At 41.7% G+C, this 26,375-nt stretch overlaps 1 protein-coding gene across 1 annotated transcript in view; it reads right to left on the bottom strand.

The window, feature by feature from the left end:
• The window catches only part of YJEFN3 (YjeF N-terminal domain containing 3), an 84,784-nt gene that overhangs the window by 16,334 nt on the left and 42,075 nt on the right, over positions 1-26,375 (bottom strand). The window contains 2 exon segments of the mRNA XM_018565925.1: positions 259-369; positions 2,365-2,473. Of these exon segments, the coding sequence (XP_018421427.1) occupies positions 259-369; positions 2,365-2,473 (220 nt within the window).

Below are 26,375 nucleotides of genomic sequence, written 5' to 3'. Positions count from 1 at the left end.
CCCCTAGCAAAATTGAGAGAATGTGGAGAGCTTGCCTGAGCAAAATAATAATTTCTTCTCCCTTGTCCCTTGGGCAGGTTTAAAGCAGACAGATGAATAGCGATTCACACCAATTTAAACACTATAACTTTTTTTATGCATGAGTTCAAGTATGTTAAACTCCAAATGTTAAAATGAAAAAGAAAAGAAAAGACCCAGCCTTCCTATTTCTATATTATTTCCCAGATTTTACCACTCCACTCACATAAATACACTTACATAAGTACGAAGGTTTCGAGCGCAGACAAGGCCAATAGCACCATTCTCCTCTGGACCACAGATAATCAAAACAGTTGGTTGCTTCTTAGAAAGAGTTTTCAGTGGGTACACCTGCAAATGAGAAAATAGTTATCTACAGAGTACAGCAAGGATTTTTTTTCAAGGAACGTGTGACCTTTGTGATACCATTCGGTGATTGGCATGTGAATAGGAGGACTAAGCACCATGCCACATAATGATCCTATTGTTGGCAGAAACATGTCAGCAACACGTATGAAAAGAGCCATCTCCTGCTCCTAAGGCATTGCTTCCCTACACTGGTCAAAAAGCTGCAAAATCTTGCTCACCAGCAAGGGAGCAGAAGGAAGCACCTCAGTGATTCAGCCAGTGAGGGACAGATGCTGTAGGAACAGATAAGTGCTGTACCTGCTCCCTGAAAGCCTCGGTATTACTGGTGTGACATGACCATGAAGGTAAATCATCATGCATTCAAGAGTTCAGTATATGACTGGACTCCAATATAAGGCATATGTGAAATACAAATGCATGATATTTGCATATGAAAATGTCCAGCTTGTAAAGAAAAACTACAATATCTACAACTCTTTTACATTTATTCTACAGATTAGTGCAACCCTGGTCTATATAGCACACCAGTTCACATTTGTGTAGAAAAGCAAACTTCGTCAAGCCTGTTGAAGCAATTATGTATTGACACCAAGGGGTATTCACGCAGCTGCCGAAGGATCTAGCCGTAGCTATTGTTCGGCTCACTTCACTTCAGATCGGTCATTCACTCGGCTGCCCTCAGCAGCTTCGTGAATAGACCCCCAAGTTTACTTATTACTGTTGCAGTACTCAAGGATTGGTTGTACTACAAGGATAAGTGGTACTTTACAGGTATTCTGCTGTTTGATAAAAACTGGGCTAAAGAATGATGGACAACCTACAAGAGCTTAGACAGGCCTGGGAATACTTGCATTAAGATTCACCCACAGGCAAATACCAGAGTTATAAGACTGTCAGTCCAGACTGCTCTATACTAACGGTCACTTTAAAATACAAAGAAGCCTAAAGGAAATGCTGGATGGGTTATATACAACACATGACAAAAAATAATCACAGTATAAAGAGTATATTTAGATGGATCCAAAAAATTTGATTATTAGGTTATCTGCTAGACTCTGCAGAGGGTGTCGCGACCCACTTTTGGGTCGCGACCCACGAGTTGAGAACCACTGTGCTAGACAATAGGACACACCTAAATGGTCAACCTTGAAAGAGAATAGGTCATATGCCAGTATACCCACATGTTAATATGGCTTACAAGAAATATTAAAGTAGAAGTCTTCCCAAAATGTTTTTTAAAGTTTTGGATACAGTTGAAAATAGTTTCAGTATCCTTGTCAGGTTGTGCAAATTTTTGCCGGTTCATCAAGAACTGGATGTAATTTGCATAGTGTATATCCTACTGCACTCTTACTGCACACACCAGAAGACTTTTCTTCATACAAAACTAAGATCTCTGTGGCTGTTACTTTAAGTCCTTAAGTTTTCATCTTAATTTTTAAGCCTTGAGGAAGGATGAGGTGTTTGCCCCCTGAAATGCATTGGACGATTTATCAAGTTGATCCAATTGTAAACGATAAAATCTTTTTATAGAATTTGCTATTTGTTTGGTTTGGTGCCCATCTTTGTTGATGCACATTTGAGGTTTTTATTGATGTCCTTATTAAAGAGATTCCCCATACTTCCTGATTATTTGTGCCACATAGGGCAGGAAGTGAAGAGACATAATCCCAAGTATTTCTCAGGTTTGCTGTCTGTGACCGCCTAGGGAGATTTACCCTTATTTCCTGTCTCAGTTTCTGTTGCTGTCTGTTATGAGTGCAAACCTTCCAAATTCAGACATAAGGAGCAATAAAAAGCCTGATGGAGGTTTTAATCCCACCCCATTCTCACTGAAACATAGTTTTGGGTGGCTTCGAAGTACTTTACCTAAATAGTTAGACATGTTTTATGAGGAGTTTTTAATATGTGGACACATAAAATGTCTTTAAAAACATTGTAAAAATACATTGGCTTTGTTCTGTCAAAACAACATACCTTTGTTATGGCTATTGCACAGCTGTGCCCCATTATTTCGATAAGCTGCTGTTTCCCAAAACGGTAATCTTCCAATAATTCTGTTTCCAAGTCTTCTGCTTCCTGTTTACTAGAAATAAATACACAGATTTATTGCTCGTTCTTCCTTTTTTACATTACCCTAAAGAGTTGGATTTCGGATCCGTTTTGAGGTTTAGTTTTGGAACTATCTGAATTTTTGTTTCAGAACGAATTTTACATGACCTTGCCTGTAATGCAACCCCTAAAAGCCTAAAAAAAATCTGATTGGCCACAGAACAGTCACATGTCTGATTCCATCTGAATTTCATTCAAAACGAACATTCGGATTCCTTCGCATTCGGACATGTTTAAATTCAGAAACTTGCATGCATCCGAATGTCTGAAGTTAATGAAATTCATACGAATATCCATTCGGAAATAAACAAAATCTACATTTCTATTTGAGACAGTCATTCCCTGACTACAAGGTTGCACACAACTACTGGCCTAGAAGTGGTATACATTCTATAATTCATAGAGTGGCACCTTCCATCTGAGACTTATTTGACCTTATCACAGATTCCGTTTAAAGTCTTGTACACACAGGATTTAGCTTGTAGAACAGTAGTGTTTACAGAAAGCTTTTATATAGCATTTGCTTTCAGCAAGTGTTTTCTTTAAGCCTTTAGAATCCCACTTTATCTCCAGTTTGGGATGTTTACATCCTTTTGCCAGTACTGCCTATCGCTTGTCAAGCACTTCTCACTTTTAGCTGTCACAAACACACTCAAAAAAAGAGAAAACATAAAAACTCAATGCAGAACTGGCTCTACGTGCAGATGTTTTAACCAGCTAGAACAAAACCTGATTTCTTTAAAACCTGAATGAGAACAGCAGAATGCTTTGAGTGTGTGTTGAGTGGTGGAGCTGTTGTAAGCATTACCACCATCCTAAAGAATGGTTGTATGGGTGACCCTACCACCTGTATTTTACTATAAAGTACAAGAAAGCATATTGTTTTAAAACAGTTGTTTTAACTATATAGACCTTTTGGTCTTTACTGCTAATAAAAGTGGAACTTTACTTGAGAAATTAAACAAAAGTGTAAAGCCAGTCACAGGAAAACATATTTTTTATAAAATTATTTTTTCTTTTTCAATGTCTTCAACACATTTGCAAATAAATAATGTTTTATTATTAAAGTAACACTAAAAACTCCGGAGTTAAATCTTAAAAATGTGTTCAAGTATCTTAACTATCAACAAAAATGGAACTTATTTGTGTATCACTCAGCTGTAGATCCTCAAATCATCTCGGAATCGGTGCTGACACTATCCTTCCTTCTGGAGGGTGGCTACTTTTGTTCCCCATGGTCCCTGTGTGTTGTGGCAGTGCATGGCAATGCCGTGACGTAGCATGGAAACATTGGCACCCAGGACTCTCAGCCAAAGGGGCTGAGAGGGTCCAGAATGTGAAACATGTTAAAAGGAAGAGCCTGGCTTTTCAGGTTCGTCCAGGTTTTCCTAATTGTAGCTGGGATCTGGAGCTCTGGAGATTTTGTAGAGCTCTGGGTGGGATGAGAGCTCCAGTCCTGGGGCCAGGTGTTGCCAATGACCAGCTTGGGCTGATCAGGTGGCTGAGAGCAGCCTCATTAGGAAGCCAGCCCAGTGCTCAGAGGAGTGTTGGAGTTGTGTGTGTGCAGGGAGCACACGGACACAGACAAACTCGGGTGCTTGCTGGACGCACAAGGAACAGCCAGGGGTGGCTGGGAGAGGTCAGGAAGGTCGGTGACCCAAGGGACCAGTTAGACGCACTGCTGAAAGAGCAGAGTGAGTGCCCACGAGGGGAGAGGTCAGGGAGGTCGGTGACCCTAGGACCTGTGGTACAGACTGCTAAGAGAGCAGAGTGAGGGCTCACGAGGGGTGAGCAGCGTGAGTGTCTTGAAGCTGTGGAAAGCTACCGAGCTAAGCGAAAAGACTGTCATTTATGTTGCGGCTAGAAACCGTCTTGTGCACAGGGGAGGTCTACCCTGTGGATGGAATTATATATTTGTGTTTGCCCTAAATAAACTGCATTTTACTTGCACCTCCGGTCTAAAGTGGAGTGTCCTTGTTACAGTGTGTTGTAAAGTAACCACTGTTCCAAGCGCGCTTCCGTGATAGACTATAATTTCAATACAAATAGTAAACTAAACGTGAGATTGTAGTCCATTACGGGAGTGAGCTTGAAGTGGTGGATACTTTACAACACACACAGGAACCATGGAAAACTAAAGTAGCCCCCCTTCCAGAAGGAAGAACAGTGTCAGCACTAATTCAGAGATAATTTGAGGATCTGCAGCTGAGTGATACGCAAATAAGATACATTGTTGTTAACAGTAAAGATACTTGAACACATTTTTAAGATTTAAAAAAATATAGTGTAACTTTAAGTAGTAGAAAGGAAAAGATTATGAGTAAATACTACAGTCACTATTAGAAGTATAAATTCACATTCGCAAACAAATCAGAGTTATGCTGTGATATTAACTGTTTAATGAAATATAATTCTATGTAAACAGATCATTTGCATATGTGATAAATACACCCACGCTTTGTTCGTCTAATACAACTGCTGTGCTTCTTACTGGACTGTAGAAATGCCTTGGGCTGAATACCAAATATAACACAAGCTGTTAACCTCTTACGTTGTACTGGAAGAGGGAGATATGGGAATGCCTCCATATAAACTAGGGATGCTCACTGTAGAGCTTGTACACATGAGCATTATGTGCACATGTTCGTGTTTATATTTCCTGGATTGGGAAGGGAGGAGTTCTTAAGGGAGACATATTAGAAAGAACCAGGGCTGACACATTAATGCTGATTCATACTGATGTTCACATTATTTTTATTGCAGTACTGAATAAAACAAACATTTCACGTAAAAATCGAAAACTAAATTTGCGCTATGGAAGACCAAAAGAAAGCTATAAAAGCTGCTGTGTTTTAAGCGTGAAACACTCAATAAGGTAGTAAAGTGCACTATTAAAAAAAGCCTAATATAAATATCTACGTGCATTCAATACATAAATTTATGATGAATTGATCTAGATAACTTATGTATTAAATAATTTATGTAATGTATTGAATGCACGTAGGTATTTATATTAGGATTTTTTTAGCGCAATGCACTTTATTTATTTAAACATTTCACTTAGCACCCCTTGCTCATCTTTTTGTGCATATTCATTTTATTAAGTTTCCCATAATTTTAATGCAGCGTTTGACATACTATTGATCTGCAGAAGCGATGACAAGTTTTATACAGGGAGAGATGATATATCTAACATATAGTGTATTGTGTATTAAACAATAATATGGTGTCATTGCATTTTTCTTTACAGTTCTCGGGGGAAAATCACAATCAGAACACATCATCAGAAGATTAAACCATCACTATAATAGTGCAGTAAAGCTCCACATTGGTTGGTTAGAGATATATAAACATGAGAAAAGTGTATGTATAGCAGACAAACAAATGATTAACATTCAACCTTCACCAGCTACATTACTAATAACATAATTCTCAACTTGGATCCTGAAGAAGCGAGTCAGGGCAGGTTATGTTGGTCTCCCATCTTCATGACAAACTGTTTGTCAAGACAACTGTTCGTAATTACAGCAGTGGGTGATTTTCTTGCATCTAAAATGACTAAATTTCTAGCCCAACCAACATGCCTTTTAATTTCTCGGTTTGGTACCAGACCGCGTGCTGAAACCACTACATGAGATTTTTTTAGTTGGGTAGCTTGCTGCTGAGTTGTTGGTTCCTTGTACCCTCCCACATTAATGACACGTGCTGAACTGAACTCAACACGGAGCATTTGCCCTGGGGGAAAATTGAGGTAGACGTGATGGGCATCTGCGTGGGGGGCCTGGCGGAAGAACTCCCAATTGGATAAGGCACTTCTTAACCTGTCTTAATCATGTGACAATGTCTTGAAATAGTAAGTTTTTTTAATATTGGGGTTAACTGGAGTAGTGCCATATGTAGTATGCCTACAAGAGACCATTGGGAAAATGACTGGGCATCTAAGGAGGTGTCAGTGAAGCAAACTGTCCCCAGTCCACTGGCTGTAAAGGAATCGACTAGGTAAATTGTATAATGTAACAAATCATAACTATATCAGTCACCTTGCTTTGTAAAGTTTTCAGTGAAACTCTTGGTCATTTTCCTTTCAAGACCATTATTTATCTGTGGGCAACAAGTAGTTAAAGAAAAACATCAGTTTACTTTTGTCATAGTTAATACATTATCCAGAAAATTACCCAAAAAAGGATAATGTCTTGAAGTAAATAAAAAAATCCTGCTTGAAGTCTGCAAAACCCAAACTTGGCATGAAACTCCATTTAACTCCAATGGATTGTCAAAAAGGGCATGGTGAGCTAGGCACTGTTATTGCGGACATTTAACAAGAAAATAATGTCCTTTAAATGACATGCTTGGTAGATGCCTTTAAAGTGTATGTGTTACAGAACAGTACAGTTTTTCATGGACCATGTAAGCGACATGGCATCATATATTTTGGATGTGTAGTTGATCATTTTAATTTTATCTTTAGCTTGGCTGAGAGTGTTTCTAAACCCAAAAGCAAAATTGTATTACATAGCAGCTTAACAATCTATAAATGTGGTGCTTGCATTGGTTTTATTTTTCTTTACGTTTTCTCCTTTATTTTTACCTGCTGATCCCCAATTAATCCCCAAAAATTCAAAATATAGACTTCAGGCATGTGTTTGGTAGATATTAGCTAAGGTCAAGACTCTACCGAGGCAGTTGAATAGGCATTAAACAGAAAAAAACAAGGTAGGTTTTATCATGCAGAGTTATTAGCGTGTATTATCTGAGAGACAATAGCCACAAATATTGTTTAGTGACTGCACAGTATGTAAGCAGCTTGGTTGGGCGGAAATATATGTGGTAGAAAGGAGGCAGGTTTTATCCTTAATTAAACATTAGAGTCTTTTATGTGAGAGATAATTGGCTTCAAACTTCAAGGCACAAAGCAGGGTTTACCATGTAGCAAACATATGCAAATATGGTAGCTGAGGTCCGGCTGCGGACACAACATATGGAGCCTCTCCGTAACAAAACCTCCTACTGCGCTAAGACAGCACACTGGCTGCAGGGCAAGCCAGAAGCTCCAGTACATACTGTGAAAGTCTGGACACCCAATATTGCATGAGGTCCTCACTTCTAAGAGTAAACACTGAAACGCTAAACCACAACCCTAATTTTTAATCTGGCAGAGAAATCCCCAATAGAACAATACAATAAAGAGAACTGAAGTCGGGAGGAGGGGCAGCAGCTAAACAGCAACTACAGTTGGGGGGAGGGGGTTACACAAGAATATGTAGCCCACCACACTGCAATCCACAGTTATTTAGCGCAATATAACACAATAGGGCCCTGTGAAGCAATTAACTCTCTATACACACAGACGGCCAGCTCCCCCTAAACTACTCCAACACACACTGAAAACACGCATATGCTTTGGCTCGGATGAGCCATAGTGACAGGCAAAATGACAGCTGGGAGGAGCTGTCTCACGGCTTGCTCTGACTAGTTGTAATGACAGATCGGCATCCCCAAATGTCGCTGTTGTCATGGATAACGCTGGACGTCGTGATTGACGCTGGATTACGTTGGTGGGTCAATTTGTTTTTATAAAAGACGTGTCAAAAACTTGTCTTTTGTTTTTTTTTCAAATAAAGGAATATTTTTAAAGTCTGACATCTTATTTAAACATTCGATTTAACCCTTTAGTACATGGGTAGGGATAGAAGAACTCATTACCCATTCACAAGGGGGGGGCGCATCTCTGAGTGAATGTGAATGAGCCCCCCCTGCCCGCACCCCCACAACCAACGCCCCAGGGCTTGTGGAGAAGAGGCCCTTGTCCCCACCATCGTCCCCCCTTTCCTGCCCTGCCAGGCCTGTGCTTGGATCAAGAGTCTGGTATGGGATTTTAGGCGGGACGCCACGTACTTTTTCCCCATTTTTGGGGGTGGGGTTCCTCAAAGGTAGCGAGCAGAATAGCCAAGCTGAATGCCACTCGCGTGCAGTCGGGTTGGCGTGCATCATGTTTTTAAAAATATATATATATTTTATTTACAAATTTTTAATTATTTTATTTCTTATTTTCTTAACTTTTTTTTATTTTTCCTATTTAAAAAAAAAATTAAATAATTTAAAAAAATGTTTTTTCATTTACGTTTTATTCTATTCTGCTCGCTACCTTGGAGGTAGCAAGCATAATAGCCGAGCTGAATGAGAATAGGGGCAAACGGCAGCGAGCGAGCTGCGGGAGCTTCGGCTCAGCCGATCCAGATGTTGGATCGGCTGAGTCGAAGTTTCTCTGCGCTTCTGCTCAACCGCACATGCAGAGCAGCCTATGTACTGAAATGTGCTGAAATCAGCCGTACTGAGCCGGACTGAATAGCCAAACGTCGTTCGGCTCTGTTCACTTCGGCTCGGTTATTCACTCGGCTGCCTTCTGTAGCTAAGGGAATAGCTCCCTAAAATTCGGATTTGGCTCAGGACATCCGAATTCATTAAATTCAGTCAGAATCTAAAGTGATCGGAACTTCAATCAACTCTAAGCAAGAAAGACTGACTACTTTAACCAAAGGATTGTTCCATGTTAAAGGAACATGACAATGTATATTAGGACCACTTGTACTACACATACTCTCTGTACTATTGCTAGCACTCTATTACTTCAGTTGGAAGCCTATCACAAGTCATGTTTCAAATGCAATATCCCCCTCCAGTGGCCAGGACAGGAGCAGCACTAAGATACTGATCAAAGAAAAATGCAGTATATTAGTGCTCAATGAAAATATTAGTACTCAAAAAGGAAAAACTAGCAATTTCAATATGTGCCTCATGATCAGGATTACCATACTAAGCCACTTTACAGTGATACAGGGAGGGAGGGAATATTTACAAGGAAACTTCATCAAAAGACAAATTAATTTAGCTGCATTGTTAAACTTTCAAATGAACCACAGAGTTTAAAAAGCATTACATTTCGGCCATAAAAAAGACTCTATTTTTTACTAGCCTATCATCAGTTGTGCTTATTTATTTGCTTTGCTGTGTGGAATATGTTAATGTCTATGAAACAAGCAATGTATATACTTGTTTGCTGTTAGTTACATAGTTGTTAAGGTTTAAAAGGAGAACTATGAGGTGAGTGCTTTTCACTCACCTCATAGTTCTAGCCGACCTGTGACAAGGAGACTGTCACAGGTCGGCTCAGTAGATCGGGAGGTGAGCGAACACATACCGGCGTTCGCTCACCTCTCGATCCTGTCACGGCTCTCTGCCGTGACAGGGGAGGGGCTGGATTCCCCCCTCCCCGCTCCGATCCGCCAGCGCTGACTGGCGGAACGGACGGGGGAGGGGGCGGGTAGATAGGCAGAGCCAGCTGTCAGTCACGCAGCTGGGCAGATCCCAGCATAATTGTCGGGATCCGCTTCAGCTGCGGCATCTCAGTATCCCTCGAGCAGCAGCTCACGGTATACTGCGGCGTTTTAGTATACCGCGAGCTACAGCTCGCGGGAAAAACTGAACCTAGGGTGACGGGAGGACGCTAGTTTGTGTCCTCCCGTTACCCTAAGGAGAACTATGGGGAAAAGCCCTAACCCCATAGTTCTCCTTTAATAAAGCCACAAGGCAATTCTGTGTGTGTGTGTGTGTGTGTGTGTGTGTGTGTGTGTGTGTTTGTAACCTCAGGACCCACGTTTGTCCTTGGTCATTAGGTTGTTATCCAAGCTGCACTGTAATGGAACGCATGGCATTGCGGTACCGATGCGGGGAATGGAACTGTGAGTGGGAGATGCGTTTGGGGTGCCATTTAAATGAATGGCAATGCAAGGAACCTCTCACACCAGAACGTGTGATCAACGCACTGTACTAGTGTGAACGGGCCCTCAAAAACACTGACAGACACACACAACCACAGACACAATCTCACACACTCAAAGACATTCTCACACACATATACGCACTCCACAAAAAAATATTTTTTTTAAAAAAATCCACCCAGTCTCCCTACCTTACGAGAACTGGAGTGGATCCTCAGCCTGGGATCCAGTGTGGGCTGATGTGCTGTGATGGAGCTCCATCCATAAGTGCATCCAGTTGTACAACTCCCTTGCACACCCTGTAGAGGTGCCAGGAGCCAGAATGTTACATCACTCCAGTCCAGGCACGTCTACAGGACACACAAGGGAGCTGTAAGCAATGCACATATAGATGGAGGTCCCTAGTGGCCATAGCCCTAGCCCACCCCACTACAAGCTGACACTCGGTATCGGGCAGCATATTTTGAATGGCTGTTTGGCGTGAGAACTGACAGTGCTGTGCTAGGGGAGAGGCTGAGGAGCCTCTCACCTAGAAAAAGGGAAGGCATGCAGGTACCCACTGAACATGAGGTCGCGATCCGCTTTTGGGTCACGCTCCACCAGTTGAGAACCAAGAATCTAGACGATTCTTAAGCGTGTTTATACTCTCAGCTTATACCACTGGGGAAAAGAGCTCCACAACTTTACTGCTTTAACAGTAAATAATCCCCTACACAGTTTGAGAAAAAAAACTCTTTTCCTCCAAACTCAGGTAGTGGCTTCTTGTCTTCTTTAAGGACAATGCCCCATATTGTACACCATGAATGGGTTACCCAATACTCGTATTTGTAGAACAGATTACAGCATACCTCCCACCTTTCTTAGATGAAAGCAGGACACATTCCAGCCTAATGTATTTAGGCAATGGACGCTCCAATGTTACACTCCTAATTATGTGGAACATTAAACATTTATCTGCTAAAAGTTATTGGCTAAACCGAGAATTGTTACAATTGGCTATTTGTATTTGTGCTGGTTCTTCCTCTCACACTCAAGCCTTGTGATACAGGGACTGCAAGAGGCTGATACCAGGTCAGGTTCCGGCATTACACTGCTTGCATTGAAAAACAATCAATTTAATTATGTATTATAGATTGCTTACATGTTATCCACTCCTTGAACATAATACAGTCTCCTTGTGAATTGTTCAGTTCTCCAATTTCTTACAATTATTCACCAGTGCTGTATACATGAAATATCATCATGAAAATTAAATACAAGCAGCATATAATATAAGGAGCTACTTTGTCTGCTGGCTTCACATATGTTTCTCAGACTCCAGAGGTGACCCCTTTGTCCTTCGTGAAAAGGCACTAACAATGGTGTCACTCCCATGCAGCTGGACTCCCCAGTTTGTTTAATCTACATGAATGGAGAATCAATCAAGGGCATGTGACACCATGGTTTAGCTTTGTAATTGCCACAGTAACTGGACAGACCTGGGAATTCTGGACGGGATATCTTATCCCTTGAGTCTATGAGAAATATAAGAAGCCAGCATGTCATCTAGCTTGCCAACAACCACAACTAAAACAGTGCTTTTGGATGTGGTTGGCTTCTAAACAAACAAATAGAAATATTTTTAGTTACACCAACCACACAAAATAAACACACAGATAGCACTCCATCCGATATCAAGAGCATTATGACTGCAGTGGTTGAGTCAGTGGTAGAATAGCTGAACATATTAGGCCATTAATTTCTTTCAACTTTCTGAGATGAGAAAGAAAAGAAAAAAGATACACCCCTACTATATCCCCTTTTATGTGAACCATGAAGATCTAATACGCAACCAAAATGATTGGTTCAAACCACAAGTGCTTTAGCACCACTGCTTTTCCATTACACATGTTTAAAAAAAACAAATTCAGTAATATAGAAGTTTGATGAAAGGTTAAGAGTAGCTTACTACTAGGGATGCACCGATACTAGTATAGTTTTTGGTGCAGATACCAAGTATTAGTACTCGCCCAAATGCTCAGATACCTTCCCCGATACCGGAACTTCTGGTCTAACACGTACCTGGCTGGAGACTGGTTGGATGAGGAGGCTCCCCTTGCACCTTGTGCCCCCCAAACTCTGGGGATGGGAACAGAGCCTGAGAAGCAGCAAGTAGCACAGGTGCCAGTGGATGGGGCAACACCATGCCAAGCAGAAGTCCTGAATCAGGATTGGGTAGAGCAGAGTCGAGGTCACACCAGGCGGACAGCAGTGTACCAGAGCAGTAGGCAGAATCGAAGTCAGACAAGCCAGGGGTCACACCAATCAGGTAGCGAAGTACAAGGAATGAGGCACAGGCAAAGTCCAGTAACAATTCCAAGTTCAGAAGGCAGGCAGCAATCACGAGCAGTAAGGTTCAATCCGGGTCATAATACAGGAGCATTAAACAGGATCAATGGGAACAGCTGAAAGACCATCCAGCAACTAAGCCCAGGCTGTGCTTTCTTTAAATAGAGAGATCAATTCAGAGGTACTGCATCACTTCCTGTGTGCCAGATTAGTGCGCCTGTGCGCTAGATTAGCTCGCTTTTGCGCTTACATCCCGATGCGCACGCATGCGTGCAAGTGCCCGTTTTCCTATGGTATGAAAAACAGGACCACGCACATGCACAGTAGACCTGGTTACCGTAGAGTACCCGCCTAAAGGGCAGCCTCCGGATGCCCATTCGGGCACATTTGTCAGGATGGCCTTGGAGAAAACGTTGAATCAGTCTAGAAGCATGGAGATTGGAAGCAGGAAGAAGAATTTTCCTCGGGCCCATAGCCCTTCCATTTGATCAAGTATTGCACACCCCTACCCCTTTTTTTGCAATCCAAGATGGCCTCCATTTCGTATTCTTCAACCTTGTCCACGATAGAGGGTGCAGGAGGCCCCGTGCCACGATTAGGAAAGTGGTCCGGGACCACAGGTTTGAGTAAGGTCACATGAAAAACCATATAGATTCGATAGGAAGCAGGCAGCACAAGCTCATGGGCAACAGGGTTAATTTTCCTTTTTACTGGAAAAGGCCCAATGTATTTAGGAGCCAACTTTTTGGACGGGCAGGCCAGCTTTAAATTAAGGGTAGACAACCAGGACCTCGTCCCCTGGCTTGAGATCAAGATCACCTTGTCTCTTCCTGTCGAAGCAAGCTTTATTCACCCTCTGGGTCTTGGCAATGGCATCCTGTAAGAACTTGACGTTGGACTGTAGACACTTCACCCTGTACAGCAGGAACAGGAACACTGGAGTCCAAGTTGGGCATGAAAGAGGGATAAAAGCCTGAGTTGGCCTGCCCAATAGCCGAGTGCAAGGAATTGTTGTAGGCGAACTCCACAAATGGTAAGAGAGACGCCCAATTATCCTGCGAAAAGGAAGAAAAACACCTCAAATACTGCTCCAGGGTTTGATTTGTCCTTTTGGTCCGGCCGTAAGCAGAAGAAAAGTGATTCTCTATACCCAAGGATGCACAGAGGCCTCTCCAGAATTTATAAGTAAATTTGACTCCACAATCCGAGACAATGTTGCTTGGGACTCCATGGAGGTGAACAATTTCTTTTAGAAATGCCCGAGCAGTGTCAGAGGCGGAAGGAGTGCCAACCATGGGTATGAAATGGGCCATCTTAGTGAGGCGGTCCACGACCACGAAGATACAAGTGAAGTTATCTGAAGAAGGGAGTTTCACTATCAAATCCATACTAATCATGTCCCAAGGACGGGACGGGATAGGTAGTGGTCTCAGTAGACCCCATGAGACCACTACCAAGACTTACTCCATAAACAAGTTGAGCAGGACTTGACAAAGGCCTGACAATCCGCCTTAAGCCTGGGCCACCAAAAGGACCGACGTAGCAACTCCAACGAACAGCCGGCTCCTTGTTGATTGGCTGGGAAAAAGCCGGCTCATTGCTGATTGGCTGGGAAGCTGGCTTTCCACCCAATCAGCATGGATCTGGCTTCCCGGCCAATCAGGAAGCCGGGTCATTACTCGCCACCCGGCATCTTGATTGGCCGGGAAGCTGGCTTGATGCTGGTTGCCAGGGAAGCTGGCTCCATGCCAGCGGAAGCACCGGTATCAGTACTCAGTATTGGCGAGCACCGAATGGAAAATATCAGTACTCATACTCGATACCGAAAAAACTGCTTTTGACACCTAAATAAAGCATTTTTAGAGCAGTCTATACACCAGGCCAAAAAGAGAGTTAACTGAGGAGGAAACAGGAGGGACAAAGGGATAAACTGTAGTTCCAAAAGAGGGACAGTCCCTTCAAATGACAGACAGGAGCAGTAATGGAAGGTCAGTATAACCATGAGGTAAGGCTTAGTACCTTACTCTAGACCAGGGGTAGCCAAACTTCAGCCCTCTAGCTGCTGTGGAACTGCAAATCCCATTTGGCATTGTAAGACTCTGACAGCCACAGGCATGACTTGCAGAGCCATAATGGGATTTTTAGTTTCACCACAGTTTTGAGTGCCACTGCTCTAGCTCATCTGACTTTTACACTCTACTGGAAATTGAAATACATTACTAGTTTGAGAGATTTTTTTCTAAAAATTTACTGGTTTTATTGTCAGTTGTCTGCCAAATGATACGCATGATTTTGCGTCCATCCAATTCTGAGATTTACAAACCTCTGCCACACACAGCACACCTCTGTTTGGCAGGGCAGAAGTCCTGATTGTTCTCTGCTGCAGTTCAGTAGCAATTACAAGTCTTGCCTCTCCCCCAGCCTGTGACCGAGAAGTGAAAGGAGAAGCAGCAGACCAATTAGCTCATTTCAGTGACACTCTGCTCGCTCTTCTTATTAGCATGTACCTTGTTAGCACATAAGCACTGCAGAATAACTAATGGGTCCTTTTGATCCCTGTCCCAATCTAAGCTCTGCTATACACGGACTGCAAGAGGCTGATACCAGATCAAATTCAAGCACTTACACTACTTGCATTTAAAAATTTAATTATGCCATTATGAATATAGACCTGGTTTCATTTGTGTATTTTTTATATACAGCTTTATTACTGTATCTATTCTAGAAAAACAGCACTGGTCTTAAAGAGGAAAGCTACTTTCCTACTATGCAATCTGGCATTTTTTTTTTTATTACTACATATCAAGGATATAAAATCTACCAAAAATCTTTGTGTTACCCATGATCAATCCCAATATACTACATTAGATGGTCTTCTTTTTATTTGTACCTCTGAGATGCATGCTGAAATATGTCATTTACCTAATAGATTTCTGTTAATATGGCATTGTAGTTTGACATGGGTGGTTTTGTTTTTTGTTTTTAATATTAAATAAGATTATATTGCTTATTTTATCTTTGAAAATGTTATGTTTACTCTTTCTTCTTTGAAGATTTAATAAAAAGATTATTTACAAAAAAAGAAAGAACAAAATTTAAAAAGGTTCCTATGGGTTAAACAAGCCAGTGGCTAGCCATGTCACATTGCCTACAAAATGAGCTTTTAATGACATTACTGCCCACACACCTTAACAAGATTTTAGTAGATTACGCACATAACTCCCTCCTGAGAGAAAAAAAACGATTTTATTTATATTTTTGTCTGTGTTTCTATCCCCAAGCACTTTTACAGTATAAGGGTCTTGAACTAGGAAAGCGTTTGTATTGGAAATTTTGTAATGAGTAGGAAAGACTGAAAATGATCCTATTACAATCCTATTTAAAAAAAAAGTATCATGGTTTGGGACATTTTTTTTTAAATTATAGGTTTTAAACATGCTTTCCTTTTAAAAATACATTTAATACAAGACAAAGGTTTCCCAAAACACTATAGGTTAGCTAAAAGACAGCAGAGCTGTATGCCTTCAGGCTTAATTTGTCTGACTAAACCTGTTTGATTAGAGTTGAGTCACTCATTCACTTGCTCAAATAAACTTCCGATTTTAGTTGAAGGGAAGAAAATAAAAAATTTCTGGGAAATCAAAATTTTTGGCAAAAGAGACATGCAAAGTCTCTTCTGCTTAAAAAATTCTCCCTCTTTCCTCAGACATTTTTTTATTTTCTGTGCACACTGTAAGGAGCATGCGCTGTGCAGTGTACATACTTAGCTAATTCACAGTATCTCTATGATGCTAAGAATGGGCCGGATGACAGGGAGGATGTAACTCATGTGCGCATGTCCAGGAGTTACATCATCAGTGATCACACAGTGGTAAGAGTAATCACACTGTTAGAATACACATTACTGTGTTTATAGCAACAACTTCTGCAGTATACAATTTCAGTCACTAGATGGCAGTGTTTATAAACTCTGTTATATATCTATGGTATATGCTCTGTTGTATTGAAAAAGGTAGAGAATAAAGCTTGGCTTCTTTCCTATTTTCCAAGCCATGTGCAGCATTCATATCTGACTGTGTGCTTGTGTTTCTCTGTGAGGCTGCGCAAGAAAGTTCCAACACACAGAACCCAAAAGTGGCGGTGGGGGACAGAGTGGGGCCTAAGGATGGATCTGAGAGCATGTTCTGAAAACGAATTAATGTATGCCCCAATATCGTTTTAGTATATTCGGGCATATATTAAATTCGGTATTTCGCATTTGGACGAACCGCCGAATCAACTGATTTTTATTGATTTATAGGTTCATCTGAATCCGAATGCACATGTCTAATGTGCAAGTATGCGAAGTATACTTGCACATTATGTGAAACACCTCACCCTTTACACAACGGTTTACTACTGCTTTAAGCAACTGACCTCATTAAACTTTAGACTTTTTTCAACAATTGAGATCATATGACCAGAATCCTTAAGGCTCAATCTCAACTTTTCTTCAAGCAAAACCTGAACACACTAGCGCCGCAATGCAATTTTTTTGGGAGAATATACAGGAGAGAGTGAGGAGTGACAGCCAGCAGAGAGAGTGAGGAGAGACAGCCAGAAGAGAGAGTGAGGAGAGACAGCCAGGAGAGAGTGCGAGGAGAGACAGCCAGGGGAGAGAGCGAGGAGAGACAGCCAGAAGTGAGAGTGAGTAGAAACAGCCAGGAGAGAACGAGGAGAGACAGCCAGGGGAAAGAGCGAGGAGAGACAGCGAGGAGAGACAGCCAGAAGAGAGAGTGAGGAGAGACAGCCAGGGGAGAAAGCAAGGAGAGAGACAGCCAGGGGAGAGAGCAAGGAGAAATAGCCAGGAGAGAGAGCGAGGTGAGACAGCCAGGAGAGAGAGCGAGGTGAGACAGCCAGGGGAGAGAGTGACGAGAGTCAGCCAGGGGAGAGATTGAGGAGAGACAGCCAGGAGAGAGAACAAGCAGTGAAAGCCAGGAGAGGGAGTGAGGAGAGGCAATCGGGAGAGAGCAAGGAGAGACAACCAGGGGAGAGAGAACAAGGAGAGACAGCAAGGAGAGAGAGTGAGGAGAGACAGCCAAGAGAGAGAGCAAAGAGAGACAGCCAGGAAAGAGAGGGAGAGAAGAGACACCCAGGGGAGAGAGCGAGGACAGACAGTTAGCAGAAAGCCCAGACCGCTTGTAATTTCTGCATAACAAATCAACCTGGCGATTTAAGATTTAAATGTAGATGTCTATTTGAACTTAATCCATGGGAAGCAATACAATGTCCATTATACCAGATAGGAGCTAATTTATACATTTTCTGCCCAGTCTCACGGCACTACCGCCACTATATGGAGCTGAGGCGCATAAGAAATTCTTACACCCCTCAGTACAATCTAGTGTTTCTATGACATATCACCCAGTCTAATAGTGGCACTCTAATGTTGATCTAACCTTTTGCCCCATTTTTTTTTTGTTTCAATGTCATGTTCAAAACACCTTATGCTTTTGTAAAGAGCAACCTTTGTGGGAACTTTGCAACATTGAAACAAACTGTTACAAATCACACTAAAAGAGTCACATACCATTATTCATGACATAGATGTGATTACAAGTACTGTAGCTTGTCTTCTATGCTGCTCCACAAAACTAATTTATTCTTCTTTGTCACAATTATTGTTTCATGTCCTTATTGATCTAAAATCCAGCTAGCCGAAGAGTCCTAATGTCATATGTCAGGTCTGACATCAGGGTTCACCTGCAGATGGCTTTGCTGGTAACGTTGAAGTTGCATCTCCAAGTTCCAGCAAAATGTGTGGAGAAATCATTCATGTAATTCCCAGCGGTGACAGTACCTGACCTTGTTTACTTTGTAAAGTCTGAAGTGGAACTCCATTGAGGACTTTACTTTCAGTCTAAATAAACTAAATACATACCAAGTACATCAAGCTTAATTCTTAAAGCTTTGTGATGTTTAGAAAGCAGCCACAGCCTGCGTAGAAAAGCCTCTCCCATATCAGCATGATGCAGAGAAGGACACCTGCTCTCTGCCATCTGAATCTAACCAATGAACAAGAGCTTTTGTACTTCCTTAATAAATTACACTATCTACAGTATACCCAGGGTGTCTGGTGTCTGTGTCTTAGTCTCCACTGTCGCGATATTGCATCATAATTTGAGTCCACTGGCTTACAGCAGAAGGTGTTGGTACCTGCACCTAAAAAAAGGTCACATTTTCGCAACAATACAGATTGGTTCCCAGCAACTAAAAAAAGGTTTTACTGGCCACTTTTAACATAGGAGATTTTGCTGATAAATCCACGTGGAATGGCTAATTTGTTTAAACAAACCACAGAGGTAAATCCATGTCCCAAGGAGCCTCCATTCCCCATTACAGTGAAATTAAAGTCTAAAGGTTTTAAAGATATTTCAGGTGCTCATTAAATACAATGGATGCTGCTGTTTAAAACTTTTATTTTCCTGCAGAATCAGCTGGTCTTCTGAGCACTGGCCCTGATATCCTGTTTTAGGGTGACTTCTTTCCCATGCCAGGTTGATGTGAAGTGTGTGCTAGTAAGCTATGTGTGTCTCCACAGATACAGCAAGGCAAGCCACTTCCCTGCTCCCTTCTCCTCCCTCCCAGTCTTCTCCCTTCTCCAAGCTAGTAGATGGACAGCTACTGGAGACCGTGATGTCCCTTGTGATCTTGTACTGGACAGGAAGTTCAGGGGAGCCAAGCTGAGAGAGTTGGGACTGTTTGGAAACATGATAACTGTAAGAACAAGGACAAAAATGTAAAGAAATACTTTGCTGGGCAATGTATATTTGTTTGATCTGTGATTCATTATTGAAAACAAGTTTGGGAGTTTAGTACTATATTAAAATTCATGTAGCATTATTCTCCTTTTCCAAATAGTGCTGCCAAACTAGTTTTACTAATTATGTGACAAAAAAGCACTCAAAATAACATCTGTTGGAATAAGGAAAAAGGAAAGCCATGGATAGGTAATACATAGGAGCTCCTTTGCTCAGACCTGTAGAGATTAGTAATTGAAAACGTAAAATGATGTTGCATTGTGTCATTTAATTCATACTAAATACAGTAAGTATAAATAAAAAACAGATTAGAAGGTAAACACAGCTATGGGCAAACATTAATTTTCCATTCCAAACACACTAAGCTGGGGCCATGGCTGAATAATCAAATAGTGGATTCGCTTATACGAGGTTATGAAGCTTTTAATTGAATTTTGAAAATTACAACATGTTTTTTATCATTAGAATGACAGTTCCAAGCTTAGCACAATAGAATGTTTTGGGGACTTTCTTTCACAGTAGAAATGATTATCATTTGTACAGTCATATTGTACACTCATACATTTTAGTTTATAGCATCATACACATGGGTATTGCTTAACTACTTGCCATCCGCCCGTTGTAAATAAACGGACGGACAGCAAGCTCCTATCAGCGGGGCGTCTTAAATGTACAGCTTTTTTTCTGCGAGGGGGCGCGCGCATGAGCAGATTACACTGACAGGTGTACACAGCCGGTAACGGCTGTTACACATACAAGCGATTGGCGCCTCTATAGCTGTCCAATCGCTTGTATGTGCTGCCCTGCCCTTCAGTGCAAGCCCCCCCTCCGCTGCCGTTACCTTTCATCCCGGACCCCACGGTCCCGGTCCCGGGCCCGGGCCCAGCATGGCAACTGTCAGTAGGAAGATGGGAGGGAGTTCCGCATTGTCCTCCTTGCTGATCTCCTCTCTGATCTCAGAATGCGGAAGTGGTGTGTATTACATCACTTCCTCATTCAGCTGTCATTTCTCTGGCTGCTATAGCCAGAGAAGAAGCTGGTGAAGCAGATCTGTGATTTATCAGCTTCTTTGGGGGTCCCCATGTGACAGAGACCCCCTAATGTCATAGAGACCCCTAATGTCTCCATAAAGAGGACCTGTCAGTGTGCCTGTGCTATCACATAGGGGGATTGTTAGCCCACTATGTAATAGCAATAACATTAAGTGCAAAAAAAAGCCACATATAAAAAAAATGTAAACCCCCTCCAACCCCACGTATATGCATATATAAACGTAAATACATGTTGGGTGCGCCAACGCGTGAAAAATTGCGCTGCACATGTTACATGTCACTACGAATGTTGGAGTGTGAGCAATAATTCTAGGGCCATTAATCACTGATATCATTAAACCAATATGCGGTAAAAGCTTTTAAATTGTCGCCTATGGCCAATTCTGGCCATAGGTGTGTTTTAGATTTTTTTTGCGGGTGCGCGCAATTTTAAGGCTTGACAAGTTTGGTGTCTATTTACCCGACGTGACCCCGACTTTTATATTTTACCAAAAATATGGGTAATAATAAATGTTTTATAATTTATTATAGGGGAAACAAATTTCTTTAAAAAATTTTGGGTAATTTTTCCTTAATATAGTAGAAAATAAAAACTCAGTGGTGATTAAATACCACCAAACGAAAGCTCTATCTGTCCCCAAAAAATGGTATAAAATTCATTTCGGTACAGCGTTGCATGACGGAAAAAATGTCAGTCAAAGTACTGCAGCGCTGAATACTGAAAAATGGCCTGGCCAGGAAGGGGGTGTAAACGCTTGGTAAGCAAGTGGTTAATGTATTTTGTTTTTCTTAAGATGCTGTTTTCACCTTTTCAGTCATCTCAGTGCTGCTGGTGTCCTTCAGACTGTTTTAGTCACTTACTGTCTACACTTACTGGCTGCACATCATTGTTCTGGACCGACTTGCTGATGGTGACAACTACGGATCATACCTACGCAATGTGTCAGCATGGCCGCTTGTAGTACCCAACAAGGGCGCATGTAACAATGTAGGAGCACAGTTGAGACCGTTGTCACTCTGTGACGGGCCAGGGCCAATTAGGGGGCCACAGTGCTATGACATTGGAGAGGGACAGTGAGTGAGCAAAAAGGAAGGTTTTTTTTATTGCAGAATAGCACGGTCTGCATTAAGTGGGGATGGGGGAGCAGAAGGGGAAACTTTCCCCAAGCAGCATTTTTACGTAGGGGAAGAAGCGCTGGGAGCTTGCCGGAGCTTTGTTCTGCGGCTGCCCAATTGGCAGGAGTGAAGTCACCAATGTAGGAAAAATTTTTCTTTCCAGGTACACCACTGACACGGAGCATTTTTTACTTCCAGTAACACCACTGAACCAGGGGCATTATTTCCTTGCAGTGACACCACCGATGCAGGGGCATTCTTTTCTTCTAGTAACACCACTGACGTAGGGGCATCATGTCCTTGCAGTGACACCACCAACTCAGGGGCATTTATTTTTCAGTGACACCACTGACGTAGGAGCATTTATTTATTTTCAGTGACACCACCAACAAAGGGGTATTATTTTCATAGGGATATTTTTTCCACACATCAATACCAGGGCATTTATTTATTCATCACTAATAGCCCCATATTTTATTGTGGGACAAAGCATGCACTATTTTTAAACTTACATACATTTCACTGTGCCACTATTAACCTTACCCCCTGCTCCATTGGGGAAGGGCATAGTTTGGCACATTCACCCTGGGCACTTGTTGGCTGTCAGCATGTGCAATTCAGTGTACAATCCTGGCATCTTCGGGGTGCCAGGATGAATGAACTGAATGCATGCACAGGGGTTATGTAATCCAGGGCAGGCTAATTATGATGTCTGAAGGTCCTGAACCCGTAAGAAGCTAGAGGGAAGATGTCGATGTCAGTAAGTAAGTTCCGCTTTCAGTGCATCTTTTACTTTTGCCCTAAATGGGCAGAGGAAAGGTGCACTTTAAAGACTACAGAAAGTCTACTGCTTTTAATAGCACGAATACTGTCTAGTAGACTTGCAGTGAGTAAAAAATTGGCAATGCACAACCATTGTGCAGCACTACTAAGCAGGAAGCAGAACTTGTATAAGTAATAATCAAATATGGCTACCCATACTTACATATCTAATTAAAAACTATACTTAGAAACAAGGTTTCCAGTACATTTCAGTAAAGAGCTGTTTAAACAGGGTCTGCTCTATCTTCAATTGGGTTTACAGCTTATCTAAATAAAAAGAGCAAAAATGTAATATACCAGCCCTTAAATGTGGTGGCTGCATTATTCTATTTTACCTTTATTTTCACCTGGTGATCCGGCCAGTAAGGCCCCGTTCACACCTGACCGTTTTGTAGCGCATCCTACGCCCAACGAACGCTTTACAAAACGGTCCAAAATATAAATAGCATTACAGTCAATGGTCTCGTATTTCCGCCCGTCCCTACCGCGCTACAAAACGGCCCACGCCTGAAAAGGTCCAGGAGCTTCTTTGCGGCTTATTGGATTGTACTCCATTACAATGAATGGAACAGAACAACAATAAGCACTATTGTTTATGTACTAACCTCTTTATGGACATGCGGGTGTAGTTGAAGAACTTCTCCTCATGTCCACGTAGGGTCTGAAACATAGCCCAAAATTGGCCTCTTTCCTCACGGTTGGCTATTACCGGATGGATCCAGAATCTTCGCCTACTGTCCCTCCTTCTCCACAATGCTATCAAACGCAGTGCTGCAACGACTGCTGCAGTCCTCCTACGTCTGGTCAGCTCCATATGTCACAAATCAATCAAAACTGCTCTCTGCAAAAGATAATCCACACACCTCACTGTCTTTTGCAAAAAGGAAGGGGAGATGCTGCGTCTCAGGAAGTCTTTTTCATTGGACGCTTGTGGAAAAACAGGAATTCTTCTTCATTGGATACCTCTGTTGCTGCTCCAAAACGCGCGTGCATCGCGCGTTTCTAAAATACAAAAACGCGCTAAAAACGCGCCAAACGCGCGTGTGACGAGCTTAGGAAAAATGCCCAGGTGTGAACAAGGCCTAAGTCTGTTATTTTCCAACTGCCTTTACAGAGCCAAATGTCCAGAAAAAGTGGCACATAGTGGGTTGAAACAAACAGTTAACACTGACAGGGGTGCTCACACAGCTTTTATTCATTGAAGTTTAAAAAAGAAAACCGTTGTTGTAACTGCTTGAAAAATGTTAGCTGGAGTTTGGATTTAGTTTGTTAGTCCATCTAAATCTGCGAGTCCATCTAACACTACCCCTCCTCAGGGTGACAATGCTGCTGTCCAAGGGTGGCTTTTGCTCCTCCATAGAGCGGAGCCACCCTAAAACCTCCCAACTGTCATTCATTTGGAATCAAATTTCTCTGTCCCTCTTTCCTCCTCAGTTGTTCCTCTTTTTGGTCTGATATACAGATTTCTAGGGTTCTATTTAACTACCAAAATGGTTATTCTGCACCAAAACCTTTACCTTGCCTTTTAATTATCTTGTTACTTATTTCGATTATCTTGTTTGCTATTTCGAAAGCCAGTATAAAGGAAAAGTAATGGTGAAACAAAATCAATTCTGGGTTTAACAAATCATTTTTGACATATAAATTCTTAACTGGGAGCATGGCAGGGGTGTGTCCATTATCTGAATACATTGTGCTGGAAGATGTCCCTCTTTCTCATCTCAGAAAGTTGGGAGGCATGAACATGAAGCATGTTACTGGTTGAAGCACCAGGTGAAAAGAAAAGGAATAAAACTTAAACAAAAAAAATGAATGCAGCCACCATATTAAAAGTGACAATAAACTCAGGAGTTAAGTCTTAAGATTGCATTTGGGTACCTTAACTATAAATATACTATACCTTTGTGTGCATCTGCAGATCCTCAAATCATCTCTGAATTGGTGCTGACACCGTCCTTCCTTCTGGAGGTTGGCTACTTTTCTTCCCCATGGTCCCTGTGTGTGCGCTGTAAAGTAGCCACCGCTCCAAGCTCGCTCCTGTGATGGACTACAATCTCAATACAAATTAATAAACTAAACATGAGATTGGAGTCCATCACAGAATCGGGCTTGGAGCGGTAACTGCTTTACAGCACCCGCAGGGACCCAGGGGGAACAAAAGTAGCCACCCTCCATAAGGAAGGACAGTGTCAGAGATGATTTGAGGATCTACAGATGAGTGATACACAAATAAGGTACAGTATTGTTAACAGTTAAGGTGCTTGAATGCATTTTTAAGATTTAACTCCTGAGCTTAGTGTCACTTTAAGCATTGGTAAGCTGCAATATATGACATTTTTGTTTTGGGGTTTAGATATGCTTTAACATTTGGTTGCTAGACCCATTACAGAGATACAAGGTCAGTCGCAGCAGACTGTGGCTTTTCTAGCTAAATGCAGTGTAAAATAAAAATGAAATCGTAAGCCACTGTAACTTTATCATAAGCACTTGGATACAGAATGGCTCTGGGAAACAGAAGCAGCAAAGCAGAACAGATATTTGACATGAGTTACCAGGCAGGGATTTATGTTCTATATTATTTTTTATTAAGCTTTGTCTTCTAGTTTGAGCTCAGTTAGCTCTGACCCAGAATAGCAATATGGAAATTGAAGCCCTTAGGTGAACAAACACAGGTCAGTGGGCCTCAACATGTCAAACAACAGGCCAGGGTTTGCGTTAAACACGTTTGCTATGATCTGGTTGTTCCCCCAGGTTATTCATCTTAAACCAAATAGCATAATTCAGCAAATCAGATTTAGGTGAAATTAGCTTTCATGCCTTTCCGATGAACACAACTGATTTATCTGCTAAAATTGATATCGCACTAATCGAGAATCGCACTATTATTTACAGGTAAAATAAAGACTGCATGTATTTATACAATGCAAATTCATTCTAGATTATAGAATTACAAGGAATCTGGGACTCACAGCATCTGTTCCCATGAGTGGATATTTCATGTATAACCATGAAGTGTGTTCTGATTGCTGACTAACTAAATTCCCCCTGATATTTGTTCCTTGCATGTGAAATCACATTACACATATCTGTGCTGCTTCTATAAATAAACACGTGTGAATCTGTGTGACCCTTTCACAGCTTTTATTTTATTGTTGGATATTTTTATTAGATTGATCTAATCCATGACAACGATTTTTAGGAAACAAGAACACGGATTTAGCTCTGTGCAATTGAAAACTGCATAAACCCATGTGAAAAACAGTCAGTTCACGATTACCACACTACCATTCGACTATATCTCAGCTGAAAACCCTAATTTAGTGCTCTTAACAATACGATTACATTATGGATGCTTATTTTTATTTCTTTAAATCGTGTCCAAAATTGGAAGGATACAATGTATGTAAAGCCGCACTCAACAGCCAGGACCTTGATGTAAAATCCATAGGCTGTGACATGTTTCGCCAAAAAGGCATAATCATAGATGTTTCGCCAAAAAGGCTTAAACATAGATTATGATTAAGCCTTTTTGGCGCAACACGTCAAAGCCTATGGATCTTGTCATGCTTGTAACATTGTAGATTCCTGGGAATAAACCTTTTTACATCGAGGTCCTGGCTGTTGAGTGCAGCTTTACATACATTAGATTACTGGTGACGGCCGTGATGCGCCTTTGTCGGCCGGCAACCGGCATTTTGGATGGGACTGATGAGTTTGGGCATAGGAATGTGAAGGGTGTCTTTTTCACCTTTTTAAGATTGAAGGCATTTTTTTTAAATGGTTGTGCATTCCTTTTTGCTACCAGTCATACCAATTTGCGTGTTGCCCCCTGTCCAGTATGACACATATGGGCTGTGAGGGCCACGGGACACTCTGCAAAGTGAAGGGATGTTCCTGCAGAAAAGGCGGAGCTATATCCATAGCAGCCAATATATATTTTGATTTTTTTCACTAAAGCACATTATATATATATATATATA

Source organism: Nanorana parkeri, unplaced genomic scaffold, assembly GCF_000935625.1.
Source record: "Nanorana parkeri isolate BGI_ZX_2015 unplaced genomic scaffold, ASM93562v1 scaffold900, whole genome shotgun sequence".
Taxonomy (NCBI): Eukaryota; Metazoa; Chordata; class Amphibia; order Anura; family Dicroglossidae; genus Nanorana; species Nanorana parkeri.
Note: the sequence above shows the minus strand (reverse complement) of the source record. Positions and strands in the feature narration are given on the sequence as shown.